This window comes from Bufo bufo, chromosome 2, assembly GCF_905171765.1.
Source record: "Bufo bufo chromosome 2, aBufBuf1.1, whole genome shotgun sequence".
NCBI lineage: Eukaryota > Metazoa > Chordata > Amphibia > Anura > Bufonidae > Bufo > Bufo bufo.
The window spans coordinates 597606584-597622442 of record NC_053390.1 but is presented as its reverse complement, the minus strand read 5'-3'; the positions used below and the strand labels follow the sequence as shown (position 1 = coordinate 597622442).

Below are 15859 nucleotides of genomic sequence, written 5' to 3'. Positions count from 1 at the left end.
CAAAACACATACAGACGTCTGACAAGAGCCTTACAGGGGGGTGATCACCCCATATAGACTCCCTGATCACCCCCCTGTCATTGATCACCCCCCTGTAAGGCTCCATTCAGACGTCCGTATGTTTTCTACGTATCCACGGATACATGGATCGGATCCGCAAAACACGTACGGACATCTGAATGGAGCCTTACAGGGGGGTGATCAATGACAGGGGGGTGATCACCCCATATAGACTCCCTGATCACCCCCCTGTAAGGCTCCATTCAGACGTCCGTATGTTTTTTTACGGATCCACGGATACATGGATCGGACCCGCAAAACACGTACGGACATCTGAATGGAGCCTTACAGGGGGGTGATCAATGACAGGGGGGTGATCACCCCATATAGACTCCCTGATCACCCCCCTGTTATTGATCACCCCCCTGTCATTGATCATCCCCCTGTAAGGCTCCATTCAGATGTCCGTATGTTTTTTACGGATCCACGGATACATGGATCGGATCCGCAAAACACGTACGGACATCTGAATAGAGCCTTACAGGGGGGTGATCAATGACAGGGGGGTGATCACCCCATATAGACTCCCTGATCACCCCCCTGTCATTGATCACCCCCCTGTAAAGCTCCATTCAGATGTCCGTACGTGTTTTGCGGATCCGATCCATGTATCCTTGGATCCGTAAAAAATGGTGATCAATGACAGGGGGGTGATCAGGGAGTCTATATGGGGTGATCACCCCCCTGTCATTGATCACCCCCCTGTAAGGCTCCATTCAGATGTCCGTATGTGTTTTGCGGATCCGATCCATGTATCCGTGGATCCGTAAAAAACATACGGACGTCTGAATGGAGCCTTACAGGGGGGTGATCAATGACAGGGGGGGGTGATCACCCCATATAGACTCCCTGATCACCCCCCTGTCATTGATCACCCCCCTGTAAGGCTCCATTCAGACATTTTTTTGGCCCAAGTTAGCGGAATAATTTTTTTTTTTCTTACAAAGTTTCATATTCCACTAACTTGTGTCAAAAAAAAAAAATCTCACATGAACTCACCATACCCCTCACGGAATCCAAATGCGTAAATTTTTTTAGACATTTATATTCCAGGCTTCTCACGCTTTAGGGCCCCTAAAATGCCAGGGCAGTATAAATACTAGGGATGTCCCGATACCATTTTTTTAAGACCGAGTACGAGTACCGATACTTTTATTTAAGTACTCATCGATACCAATTACCGATACCAATTATGGTGTGGTAATGTTTTTACAGCAAATTCTAATTTAATTTACAAACCTTGTACAAAGAAACAGCGGTGCAGTTGCTGATAGCAATGAAAAAAATTAAAGCTGGAATTTGGTTGCTATGGACAACTGCTTTACTTTTCCTTTTGTACAAGGGTTAATAAATGGGCATATAACAGTGTTTCCCAACCAATGTGCCTCCAGCTGTTGCAAAACTACAACTCCCAGCCAAACGCTGTCTGGGCATGCTGGGAGGTGTAGTTTTGTCACTTTTGCAACAGCTGGAGGCACACTGGTTGGGAAACACTGTCATATAAGGAGGGGAATGGGCACATGAAAGGAGAGAATGGGCCAGTGTTTCCCAACCAGCGTGCCTCTAGCTGTTGCAAAAGTGACAAAACTACAACTCCCAGCATGCCCGGACAGCCTTTGGCTGTGCGGGCATGCTGGGAGTTGTAGTTTTGCAACAGCTGGAGGCACACTGGTTGGGGATCACTTATATGCCCATTCCGCCCCCCCCCCCCCCCCAAACTTATTTTATTATTAATTGTTTGTCTGTTTTAACATGAAATGGAGAAAAATTAACTGAATTTCTCCTCCATTTCATGCACCGTACCCACCTGGCCTGCTGCAATCCTTGCCATGCAGATGCACCTGGGAGGAAGTAGCTTTAACTTCCTCCCAGTGCCAGTGTTCCGGCAAAACGGATCCGGCATTGTGGTCAGACCGCAAAAAATTAGAAAAAAAAGTAATGCCAGAGTCGGTTTTCCGGATGACACCGGAAAGGCGGATCCGGCATTTCAATGCATTTGTAAGACGGATCAGGATCCTGATCCGTCTGACAAATGCCATCAGTTGGTATATGTTTTGATGGATCTGGCAGGCAGATCCGACGCTAGCATAATGAAGGCGACTGAGTAGTCACAGACTGTACGAGTGCTCCCAGTCTGGTATATCCTTGGTGACAACCACAGCAGACAGCATCATAGCAGTCACAGGGGTTGTCAGCCACTTTCCCTGAAGTTCTCATTGCCAGCTCCTCCCACTCCTGCTCTGGATGAGAGGCAGCCATATTGGCCGTCACCCAGCTTTCTCAGACTCAGATGTGGCTGGCAGACATAAGAATGGACTGCAGTACCTTGGCTCCGGCAGCTCCTGCCATCTCTCCACCTCCGGCCCAGCTCCTTGCAGTCCCCTGACTCCGTGAGGGTAATATCCAGAACCCCAGCCAAGGGCGGCCTCCTCCTGCCGCTGCCAAGCCAGCACGTCCCCAGGTGGATAATATCCGCTGCCATCCCCAGGTCTGTGCGTAGTCGACATGGGACTTAAAACACTGCCGCAAAGAAGTCCAGCCCACACGCTGATCAGCTAGGAGCTGCGCCACCGCCGCCCGGAAGAAGATGGGACAAGCCGCCACCACCGCTGATCTGGGCCCTTGAGGTATCGGCCGTGGTATCGGCGACATTTGCACGAGTACAAGTACTCGTGCAAATGTCCGGTATCGGCCCCGATACCGATACTGGTATCGGGACATCCCTAATAAATACCCCACATGTGACCCCATTTCGGAATGTAGACACCCCAAGGTATTCGCTGAGGGGCATATTGAGTCCATGAAAGATTAAAATTTTTGGCCCAAGTTAGCGGAAAGGGAGACTTTGAGAAAAAAAAAAAAATAATAATATTTCCGCTAACTTGTGGCAAAAAAAAAAAAAAACTATGAACTCGCCATGCCCCTCATTGAATACCTTGGGGTGTCTTCTTTCCAAAATGGGGTCACATGTGGGGTATTTATACTGCCCTGGCATTTTAGGGGCCCTAAAGCGTGAGAAGAAGTCTGGGATTCAAATGTCTAAAAATGCCCTCCTAAAAGGAATGTGGGCCCCTTTGCGCATCTAGGCTGCAAAAAAGTGTCACACATCTGGTATCGCCGTACTCAAGATAAGATGGGGAATGTGTTTTGGGGTGTCATTTTACATATACCCATGCTGGGTGAGATAAATATCTCAGTCAAATGCCAACTTTGTATAAAAAAATGGGAAAAGTTGTCTTTTGCCGAGATATTTATCTCACCCAGCATGGGTATACAGTCTTGTGAAAAAATTAGGACACCCTTTGAAAGCATGTGGTTTTTTGTAACATTTTTAATAAATGGTTATTTCATCTCCGTTTCAACAATACAGAGAGATTAAAGTAATCCGACTAAACAAAGAAAACTGAAGAAAAGTCTTTTCAAGATCTTCTGTAAATGTCATTCTACAAAAATGCCTATTCTAACTGAGGAAAAAGATAGGACACCCTTGCCCCTAATAGCGAGTGTTACCTCCTTTGGCTGAAATAACTGCAGTGAGACGGTTCTTGTAGCCATCTACCAGTCTTCGACATCGGTCTGAGGAAATTTTACCCCACTCCTCAATGCAGAACTTTTTCAGCTGTGAGATGTTTGAGGGGTTTCTTGCACGTACAGCCCTTTTCAAGTCACCCCACAGCATCTCAATGGGATTCAAATCTGGACTTTGACTTGGCCATTCCAGGACTCTCCATTTCTTCTTTTTCAGCCAATCTTTGGTTGATTTACTAGTATGTTTTGGGTCATTGTCATGTTGCATGGTCCAGTTCCGCTTCAGCTTTAATTTTCTAACTGATGGTCTCACATGTTCTTCAAGCACCTTCTGATACACAGTAGAATTCATCGTGGATTCTATGATGGTGAGCTGACCAGGTCCTGCTGCAGCAAAGCAGCCCCAAACCATGACACTTCCACCTCCATGCTTCACAGTTGGTATGAGGTTCTTTTCTTGGAATGCTGTGTTTGGTTTACGCCAAACATGTCCTCTGCTGTTGTGTCCAAATAATTCAATTTTGGACTCATCTGTCCAAAGAACATTATTCCAGAAGTCCTGGTCTTTGTCAACTTTATCGCTGGCAAATGTCAGTCTGGCCTCGATGTTTCTCTTGGAAAGCAAAGGTTTCCTCCTTGCACACCTCCCATGCAAGTTAAACTTGTACAGTCTCTTTCTGATTGTAGAGGCATGTACTTCTACATCAACAGTAGCCAGAGCCTGCTGTAGTTCTCGAGATGACACTTTAGGGTTTTTGGATACCTCTTTTAGCATCTTGCGGTCTGCTCTTGGGGTGAACTTGCTGGGGCGACCAGTCCTGGGCATGTTGGCAGTTGTTTTGAAAGCCCTCCACTTGTAGACTATCTTCCGGACAGTGGAATGGCTGATTTCAAAATCTTTTGAGATCTTTTTAAATCTCTTCCCAGACTCATAGGCTGCTACAATCTTTTTTCTGAAGTCCTCTGACAGCTCTTTTGCTCTCACCATGGTGCTCACTCTCACTTCAACAGTCAGGAGCACACCAAACTAAATGTCTGAGGTTTAAATAGGGCAAGCCTCATTCAACATGCAGAGTAATGATCTACTAATTATGTGCACCTGGTGTGATATACCTGTGTGAGATCTGAGCCAATTTAAGAGGGAATACATGTGAGGGTGTCCTATCTTTTTCCTCAGTTAGAATAGGCATTTTTGTAGAATGACATTTACAGAAGATCTTGAAAAGATTTTTCTTCAGTTTTCTTTGTTTAGTTGGATTACTTTAATCTCTCTGTATTGTTGAAACGGAGATGAAATAACCATTTATTAAAAATGTTACAAAAAACCACATGCTTTCAAAGGGTGTCCTAATTTTTTCACATGACTGTATGTAAAATGACACCCCAAAACACATTGCCCAACTTCTCCTGAGTACGGCAATACCACATGTGTGACACTTTTTTGCAGCCTAGGTGGGCAAAGGGGCCCACATTCCAAAGAGCACCTTTCGGATTTCACCGGCCATTTTTTACAGATTTTGATTTCAAACTACTTCGCATGCATTTTGGCCCCTAAAGTGCCAGGGCAGTATAACTACCCCACAAGTGACCCCATTTTGGAAAGAAGACACCCCAAGGTATTTCGTGATGGGCATAGTGAGTTCATGGAATTTTTTATTTTTTGTCACAAGTTAGTGGAATATGAGACTTTGTAAGAAAAAAAATAAAAATCATCATTTTCCGCTAACTTGTGACAAAAAATAAAAAGTTCTATAAACTCACTATGCCCATCAGCGAATTCCTTAGGGTGTCTACTTTCCGAAATGGGGTCATTTGTGGGGGTTTTCTACTGTCTGGGCATTGTAGAACCTCAGGAAACATGACAGGTGCTCAGAAAGTCAGAGCTGCTTCAAAAAGCGGAAATTCACATTTTTGTACCATAGTTTGTACACGCTATAACTTTTACCCAAACCATTTTTTTTTTACCCAAACATTTTTTTTTGTTAAAGCATTTCAAAGCACACATTTGTAAAAATGATAAATTACTAGCAGACCCCAATTTTTCACTTTCACAAGGGGTTAAAGGAGAAAATGCACTCTAGTATGTGTTCCCCATTACCTGCTGTATGGGTGCATAGCTGGCAAAATGCTAAATGTGAATTTGGCTGGCCTGAATTGGCAGACATGGATTTTAGGTGCCATGTCACATTAAAAAAAATTCCTGACGTCCCCATAAATTAAAAACCCCAAGAAGTGACCCCATTTTGGAAAGAGCACCCCCGTACAAAGATTTTAAGTTGTGGAAAGGGTACTTTTGACCTAACAGGTGTTTCACATAAATGAATATGTAGTGATTGGTGAAAAGTGGATCTGTAAGCTATGCGGACTAAATCAGAGATCTAGGGTGGTAAAACTACACAGAACATCATGGATGAAATTAAATTTATACTCCATGGATGAGTGGTAGATTTTAAAACACTCCTGCATGCACAGGCCAGGTTTTTCAGTGGTAAATGGTGTCTTTCCTTATCCTTCTTTTGTGACACACCCTGCATCTTTTTTGGGTCCTTCCCTTCCTTGCTGTCTGAGGGACTTGACCTGGAAATTGTTGCCTTGGTACAACACGGGCACCATGACTTCCAGAAGTACTGGGACCCTCCCCGGCCTGGCTTTGAAAAATTAGGGCCTTGATAACCACCTCTTGCAACTGAATGAAAGTTCCTGTGTGGCCTGCAGATTGAAATAGCACGTACGCATTACACATTGCCATCTGTACAATGTGTACGGCCAGCTTTTTGTACCACACTTTTGTTTTTCATGTGGCACTGTAGGGCATCAGAAGTTGATCTGAAAGATCCACTCCTCCCATGTGCCTGTTGTAGTTCAGGATACAAACTGGTTTGGGAGTAGTGGTTGTGGTACCTCATACAGGAGCAGGGGAGCTGGCGTTAGTGTGAATCGTGGTCAGTACAAGGAGGTCCCTCTAGTCCTTGTACTTAACGACCAGCATGTTCTCATGGAGGAGAGCCCTACTTTCACCCATTCTCAGTTGTTGCCCTACCAGGGATCTAGGGAGGCCTATCTATTTTTTGTGCAGTATGCCACAAGCCACAGTACCTCTGGCAGTTAGGGACATTAATAGGGGTATGCTGGTAAAATAGTTATCTACATAGCGGTGGTAACCCTTATCCAGCAGTTGGTGCAGTAAGTCCCACACGATTTTCCCACTAACTGCTAGAATTGGGGGGCATTCTGGGGGTTCTATCCGGGAATCTTTCCCTTCGTAAATGCGGACTTGTGGGTGGTACCTGGAGCTACTCTCACAAAGTTTGTATATTTTTATGCCATACATTTGCTAGGCAGGTACTGGCGGAATCTAATCCTCCCTTTGAAAAATAATAGGGACTCATCTACACTGACATTTTATCTGGGTTGTAAACCTCAGCAAACTTTGTGTTAATGTGGTCAATGACAGGCCTAACCTTGAACAAACAGCCAAAAGTTGGGTCGTTTTGGGGTGGGCACTGTGCATTGTCGTTGTAGTGTAGGAATTTCCTAATTGACTCAAATCGTTTCCGTTTTTTTTTTTTACAATGCAGCACGAGTCCCCAAAACTTCTTCATCTCTGCTGCACTTACTGGGGTCCAACCTAGGGGTCTAGCGTATGCTGATGTAGGGTTCTGATCAATAAATTACTGATCATATAAATTTACAAAATCTTCAGAGAAGATGATTTTGAAAAAAATCTAGTTCAGTGAAGCCCGCACTAGTAGTAGAGGAGTAGAGGAGTAGAGGAAAGTGGCATCCTCTTCTCCCTCACTGGCAGACTCAGTATTGGAGGCAAGCATTGCGTATGCCTCTTCAGCTGAGTATACTTGTTGGGATGGACGGGCCATTTTTATTTTATTGGGGTGTGACGTGTGAAATGTGTAAACCTTTATTTCGTGTTAGGGGTGTGTATGTTGTGTTTTCACATGTGAAGGGACTTGCAATAAATGAGCACACTACTGATCAGTGCTCTGCAGCACACACAACAGATCGTGCATGCGTGCAAAAACTGTAGTATAAAAATTCACTACAGTGCTCTGAAAAGTGCACGTATGCAGATGGTGCGTTCGTGAAAAATTCTAAACTGAAAAATAAATATATATATATATATATATATATAAAATATTCTTGTGGTATATATTGAGGGTGGCGCCTCTTTTAGACTGAGCAACGGCCCATCTACCTGGGGCTTCTGAGCAGAGTATAAATGTAGCTGGTTCCTACACTGCCCTGAAAATTGTAGGCTTAGGTAAGTCCAAGAGAGGCGGAATGTTAGTGTTAGGTACCCATCTGCAGAAGCCACCTTGACGCCTGGTAGATGGGCCTGACACATGTTGATCAAAAATGCGCGCAAAGAGCTTCTATTTTTCCATTTATAGTAGGTATAATACCATTTTAATTTAGAATGATCCCCATGTCTCAGCTCAATTGTGAAATGTTGTGCAGCCATTTTATCAACCATGTTTGCTTGTTGGATATGCACCTGTGACTATGTATATGAATATGCTAGTCTAAATTTTTTTGGTGTATATACACACACACATACAGTGGATATAAAAAGTCTACACACCCCTGTTAAAATGTCAGGTTTCTGTGATGTAAAAAATTGAGACAAAGATAAATAATTTCAGAACTTTTCCCACCTTTAATGTCACCTATAAACTGTACAACTCAATTGAAAAACAAACTGAAATCTTTTAGGTGGAGGGAAGAAAAAAAAAAACTAAAATAATGTGATTGCATAAGTGTGCACACCCTCTTATAACTGGGGATGTAGCGGTGTTCAGAATTAAGCAATCACATTCAAAATCATGTTAAATAGGAGTCAGCATACACCTGCCATCATTTATAGTGCCTCTGATTAACTACAAATAAAGTTCAGCTGCTCTAGTTGGTCTTTCCTGAAATTTTCTTAGTTGCATCCCACAGCAAAAGCCATGGTCCACAGAGAGCTTCCAAAGCATCAGAAGGATCTCATTGTTAAAAGGTATCAGTCAGGAGAAGGGTACAAAAGTATATACCATGGAACACAGTGAAGACAGTTATCAAGTGGAGAAAATATGACACAACAGTGACATTACCAAGAACTGACAAGAAGAAAACTGGTCTGGGAGGCTACCAAGAGGCCTACAGCAACATTAAAGGAGCTGCAGGAATATCTGGCAAGTACTGGCTGTGTGGTACATGTGACAACAATCTCCTGTATTCTTCATATGTCTGGGCTATGGGGTAGAGTGGCAAGACGAAAGCCTTTTCTTACGAAGTAAAACATCCAAGCCAGGCTACATTTTGCAAAAACACATCTGAAGTCTCCCAAAAGCATGTGGGAAAAGGTGTTATGGTCTGATGAAACCAAGGTTGAACTTTTTGGCCATAATTCCAAAAGATCTGTTTGGCGCAAAAACAACACTGCACATCACCAAAAGAACACCATACCCACAATGAAGCATGGTGGTGGCAGCATCATGCTTTGGGGCTGTTTTTCTTCAGCTGGAACTGGGGCCTTAGATAAGCTAGAGGGAATTATGAACAGTTCCAAATACCAGTCAATATTGGCACAAAACCTTCAGGCTTCTGCTAGAAAGTTGAACATAAAGAGGAACTTCATCTTTCAGCATGACAACGACCCAAAGCATACATCCAAATCAACAAAGGAATGGCTTCACCAGAAGAAGATTAAAGTTTTGGAATGGCCCAGCCAGAGCCTAGACCTGAATCCGATTGAAAATCTGTGGGGTGATCTGAAGAGGGCTGTGCACTGGAGATGCCCTCGCAATCTGACAGATTTGGAGTGATTTTGCAAAGAAGAGTGGGGAAATCTTGCCAAGTCAAAATGTGCCATGCTGATAGACTTATACCCAAAAAGACTGAGTGCTGTAATAAAATCAAAAGGTGCTTCAACAAAGTATTAGTTTAACCGCCTCCGGACCGCCTAACGCAGATTCGCGTTCCAGAGGCGGCAGCCCTGCGCACAGTCACGCATCTACGCGTCATCTCGCGAGACGCGAGATTTCCTGTGAACGCGCGCGCACACACAGGTGGGCGCGTTCACAGGATCGGAAGGTAAGCGAGTGGATATCCAGCCTGCCAGCGGCGATCGTTCGCTGGCAGGCTGGAGATGTGATTTTTTTAACCCCTAACAGGTATATTAGACGCTGTTTTGATAACAGCGTCTAATATACCTGCTACCTGGTCCTCTGGTGGTCCCCTTTGTTTGGATCGACCACCAGAGGACACAGGTAGCTCAGTAATATGTTGCACAAAGCACCACTACACTACACCCCCCCCCCCCTGTCACTTATTAACCCCTTATTCACCCTTGATCACCCCATATAGACTCCCTGATCACCCCCCTGTCATTGATTACCCCCCTGTCATTGATCACCCCCCTGTAAAGCTCCATTCAGATGTCCGCATGATTTTTACGGATCCACTGATAGATGGATCGGATCCGCAAAACGCATACGGACGTCTGAATGGAGCCTTACAGGGGCGTGATCAATGACTGTGGTGATCACCCCATATAGACTTCCTGATCACCCCCCTGTAAAGCTGCATTCAGATGTCCGCATGATTTTTACGGATCCACTGATAGATGGATCGGATCCGCAAAACGCATACGGACGTCTGAATGGAGCCTTACAGGGGCGTGATCAATGACTGTGGTGATCACCCCATATAGACTCCCTGATCACCCCCCTGTCATTGATTACCCCCCTGTCATTGATCACCCCCCCTGTCAGGCTGCATTCAGATGTCTGTATGATTTTTACGGATCCACGGATACATGGATCGGATCCGCAAAACACATACGGACATCTGAATGGAGCCTTATAGGGGGGTGATGAATGACAGGGGGGTGATCACCCCATATAGACTCCCTGATCACCCCCTTGTCATTGATCACCCCCCTGTCATTGATCACCCCCCTGTAAGGCTCCATTCAGACATTTTTTTGGCCCAAGTTAGCGGAAATTATTTTTTTTTTCTTACAAAGTCTCATATTCCACTAACTTGTGTCAAAAAATTAAATCTCACATGAACACACCATACCCCTCACGGAATCCAAATGCGTAAAAATTTTTAGACATTTATATTCCAGACTTCTTCTCAAGCTTTAGGGCCCCTAGAATGCCAGGGCAGTATAAATACCCCACATGTGACCCCATTTCAGAAAGAAGACACCCCCCAGGTATTCTGTGAGGGGCATATTGAGTCCATGAAAGATTGAAATTTTTGTCCCAAGTTAGCGGAAAGGGAGACTTTGTGAGAAAAAAATTAATAAAATCAATTTCCGCTAACTTGTGCCAAAAAAGAAAAATTTCTATGAACTCGCCATGCCCCTCATTGAATACCTTGGGGTGTCTTCTTTCCAAAATGGGGTCACATGTGGGGTATTTATACTGCCCTGGCATTCTAGGGGCCCTAAAGCGTGAGAAGAAGTCTGGGATCCAAATGTCTAAAAATGCCCTCATAAAAGGAATGTGGGCCCCTTTGCGCATCTAGGCTGCAAAAAAAAGTGTCACACATCTGGTATCTCGGTACTCAGGAGAAGTTGGGGAATGTGTTTTGGGGTGTCATTTTACATATACCCATGCTGGGTGAGAGAAATATCTTGGCAAAAGACAACTTTTCCCATTTTTTTATACAAAGTTGGCATTTGACCAAGATATTTATCTCACCCAGCATGGGTATATGTAAAATGACACCCCAAAACACATTCCCCAACTTCTCCTGAGTACGGCGATACCACATGTGTGGCACTTTTTTGCAGCCTAGGTGGGCAAAGGGGCCCACATTCCAAAGAGCACCTTTCGGATTTCACAGGTCATTTACCTACTTACCACACATTAGGGCCCCTGGAAAATGCCAGGGCAGTATAACTACCCCACAAGTGACCCCATTTTGGAAAGAAGACACCCCAAGGTATTCCGTGAGGGGCATGGCGAGTTCCTAGAATTTTTTATTTTTTGTCACAAGTTAGTGGAAAATGATTTATTTTTTTTTTCCTTACAAAGTCTCATATTCCACTAACTTGTGACAAAAAATAAAAACTTCCATGAACTCACTATGCCCATCAGCAAATACCTTGGGGTGTCTTCTTTCCAAAATGGGGTCACTTGTGGGGTAGTTATACTGCCCTGGCATTCTAGGGGCCCAAATGTGTGGTAAGGAGTTTGAAATCAAATTCTGTAAAAAATGACCGGTGAAATCCGAAAGGTGCTCTTTGGAATTTTGGGCCCCTTTGCCCACCTAGGCTGCAAAAAAGTGTCACACATGTGGTATCGCTGTACTCAGGAGAAGTTGGGGAATGTGTTTTGGGGTGTCATTTTACATATACCCATGCTGGGTGAGAGAAATATCTTGGCAAAAGACAACTTTTCCCATTTTTTTATACAAAGTTGGCATTTGACCAAGATATTTATCTCACCCAGCATGGGTATATGTAAAATGACACCCCAAAACACATTCCCCAACTTCTCCTGAATACGGAGATACCACATGTGTGACACTTTTTTGCAGCCTAGGTGGGCAAAGGGGCCCACATTCCAAAGAGCACCTTTCGGATTTCACTGGCCATTTTTTACAGAATTTGATTTCAAACTCCTTACCACACATTTGGGCCCCTAGAATGCCAGGGCAGTATAACTACCCCACAAGTGACCCCATTTTGGAAAGAAGACACCAAAAGGTATTCACTGATGGGCATAGTGAGTTCATAGAACTTTTTATTTTTTGTCACAAGTTAGTGGAATATGAGACTTTGTAAGAAAAAAAAAAAAATCATCATTTTCCGCTAACTTGTGACAAAAAATAAAAAGTTCTATGAACTCACTATGCCCATCAGCGAATACCTTAGGGTGTCTACTTTCCGAAATGGGGTCATTAGTGGGGTGTTTGTACTGTCTGGCCATTGTAGAACCTCAGGAAACATGACAGGTGCTCAGAAAGTCAGAGCTGCTTCAAAAAACGGAAATTCACATTTTTGTACCATAGTTTGTAAACGCTATAACTTTTACCCAAACCATTTTTTTTTTACCCAAACATTTATTTTTTATCAAAGACATGTATAACAATAAATTTAGAGCAAAATTTATATATGGATGTCGTTTTTTTTGCAAAATTTAACAACTGAAAGTGAAAAATGTCATTTTTTTGCAAAAAAATCGTTAAATTTCGATTAATAACAAAAAAAGTTAAAATGTCAGCAGCAATGAAATACCACCAAATGAAAGCTCTATTAGTGAGAAGAAAAGGAGGTAAAATTCATTTGGGTGGTAAGTTGCATGACCGAGCAATAAACTGTGAAAGTAGTGTAGGTCAGAAGTGTAAAAAGTGGCCTGGTCTTTCAGGGTGTTTAAGCTATAGGGGCTGAGGTGGTTAAAGGGACACTGACAGGCCCAAAAAGCATATTTAGGTATATATATATGACAGTACAGGTCTTATAAAGTGTATTAAAATCATCTAAGTATCCCCCCTGTCCACCTTATAAATACAGTAAAATGAAGTTTTATAACCTGCTTGAATTGTGTTTCATCTCAACTTGCGCCCAGCCAGCCTCGCCACAACTGCCGTTTGAAGCGCCGCCCAGCTCATCAATATTCACTTTGCTGGGCGGCTACTCTGAAGCGCTGCTCTGAACTGTGCCCGGCGCATGCGCATAAAGCAGAGTCTGCATCGGCCTCTGAGAATCAGACTGTGCGCAGGCGCGATGCGATCCCGGCCAGTGAGGGCGCCGGGCGCATGCGCTGAAGATGGCCGGGGACACTAGTAGCCGCCCAGCGAAGTGAATATTGATGAGCTGGGCGGCGCTTCAAACGGCAGTTGTGGCGAGGCTGACTGGGCGCAAGTGGAGATGAAACACTGCCCCTTGGGCAGATTGAACACGATTCAAGCAGGTTATAAAACTTCATTTTACTGTATTTCTAAGGTGGACAGGGGGGATACTTAGATGATTCTAATACACTTTATAAGACCTGTACTGTCATATATATACCTAAATATGCTTTTTGGGCCTGTCAGTGTCCCTTTAGGGCTAAGTTCACACGAACGTGTGTGATCCGTGGCCGTATTGCGGCCCGCAAATCGCGGGCCGCAATACACGGCCACAGTTCCGTGTGAATTCCGCATCACGGATGCGGACCCATTCACTTCAATGGGTCCGCAAATCCGGAATCGCGGAACGGCCGCACGGGACGGGACCCCTCGGAAGCACTACGGAGTGCCTCCTGGGGTTACGTCCCGTTCTTCCGTTCCGCAAAAAGATAGAACAAGTCTTATCTTTTAGCGGAACGGCCGGATCGCGGACCCATTAAAGTGAATGGGTCCGCGATCTGATGCGGCTGACCTACGGCCGGCTATTTGCGGGCCGCAGCACAGGCACGGGTCACACACGTTCGTGTGAACTCGGCCTAAGAGTGTGCACACTTATGCAACCATATTATTTTATTTTTATATTTTTAATTCCCTTACCTAAAAGATTTCAGTTTGTTTTTCAATTGAGTTGTACAGTTTATAGGTCACATTAAAGGTGAAAAAAAGTTCTGAAATGATTTATCTTTGTCTCATTTTAACAGGGGTGTGTAGACTTTTTATATCCACTGTATATATATAATCTATCTAACTACCACTAATTGCAGGTCTTTTTTCACACAAAAAAATCCTCAAAAATGTGCAGATATAAATGAGCACACTACTAATCGGTGCTCTGCAGGTTTAGGGACCTGGAACAGCCGCAAATGCAAAAAAATAAAAATCAGTGCAGCAATTCCAGACGTTGTTGTTCTTTTCTTCGTTTTTTCTTATTTCAGCAGGCAAGTGTTAAAGCGCAGTGGTGGTGCACCACAAGTCCCAGCAAGCCAAAAGCAGCACAGAAAGGCACAGAACCTCTCTGCATGCAGTCACCAGCTAGAATTTCAGCCCTTTCCTGTGCAGCTATAGCGTTGCCATTGGCTGCAGCATTGTTCCAGCCAATCGCAGCGCTGGCAGGGGACGCCAAACAATGGTGTCCCCTGCCTCACCTCGGAGGAGAATGGTGTTGACCGGTTTAGCACCAGTCACCTCCCCCTGACCCCCTTCCTGCCCCGATGCTTCTTACAGCTTCCTGCGCTGCGATGTGCCAGTCTGAATTGACCGGCCAATCGCAGCACTTGGAGCTGCAGGGGGGCGGTGCTGCACCATGCTGCCCTTACCTGGCATGGCTGCCTGCTGGTAAGAGCAGCCATGGTGCCCCGATTCCCCGCGATTCCCTCCCAGCGCCCGGCAGACCTTGTGCCGTACATGTACGTCAATGGTTCTTAAGTCACGTCCAGATATGACGTACATGTACGGCAAGGGTCCGTAAGGGGTTAAACATATAGACAAAAAACACTGAAAAAAAATACAACACACCATTTTCAAAGTAGAATCGATGGAAATCCATGCCCTCCACAAGGTTTCCCAGTGCTTCAGGCTCAAATGAAGTAAGGCCAGGATCACAAATCTTTCTGTAAATTAAATATTAACATTTCAGTTTAAATTTCATAAGGTCTCCAGACAATAACAGGCACTATGAAGACTTGAAAGAACAGCAAGGACTAAGTTGAATTTTCAAGGGAGCCAAGTCAACAGTTTAGCAATGCAACCACAACTAAAGTGAACAATTTACTAAGAATTTTGGCAAACTAGTAGCAAAACTGGAGACACACAGTTCACAATAGTACACAGTGAGATCAGACGTTGCCAGCTTCGCTTGGATGCAGTAAAATTAAAATAAAGCAATGTTCCACGTTTAACTCAACATTCTATATTATGACTTGATGTAAGCTAAAATTCAAAAAAGTCATATACACTTTAAAGATGGCCATACACTTAAGATAGCTGTCAGATGACAGATGCTTGTCTGACAGCTATTACTCTTGACTCTACCATAAACATGCACGTTCGGCCAAGTATTCACGTCTGGAATTAACTGCTGCCAGCTGCTGCACTGGACATCTGTCAGCCAGGAAGAGTTGGAAAGTTTTCCTTCCAATGATCCCATGTTGAAGTCAGCAGTGGAAAACACATTTATAAATTTGTGAATACATCATTCAAAATTCTCAAATACATAAATAGGACTATGAACTAGAAGATTATTATAGCAATACTTACGTATAGGCTTCAAAGTCTCCATTGTTAATTGCTTCAATAAGCTGCTCTGTCACTTTGATGATTTCCTGCTTGCGAGCTAAACAAATAACATGTATTTATTGAAAGGCACACA

At 44.1% G+C, this 15859-nt stretch overlaps 1 protein-coding gene across 8 annotated transcripts in view; it reads right to left on the bottom strand.

Moving 5' to 3' along the window:
- Positions 1 to 15859, bottom strand: part of CAMK2D (calcium/calmodulin dependent protein kinase II delta) — a 420621-nt gene that overhangs the window by 74886 nt on the left and 329876 nt on the right. For all 8 annotated transcript variants that reach the window (XM_040418340.1, XM_040418343.1, XM_040418341.1 and 5 more), the window contains 2 exons: positions 15748 to 15823; positions 15007 to 15101 (listed from right to left, as the gene is read on the bottom strand). In XM_040418340.1, the coding sequence (XP_040274274.1) occupies positions 15007 to 15101; positions 15748 to 15823 (171 nt within the window). The remainder of the gene's footprint in view (positions 1 to 15006; positions 15102 to 15747; positions 15824 to 15859) is intronic.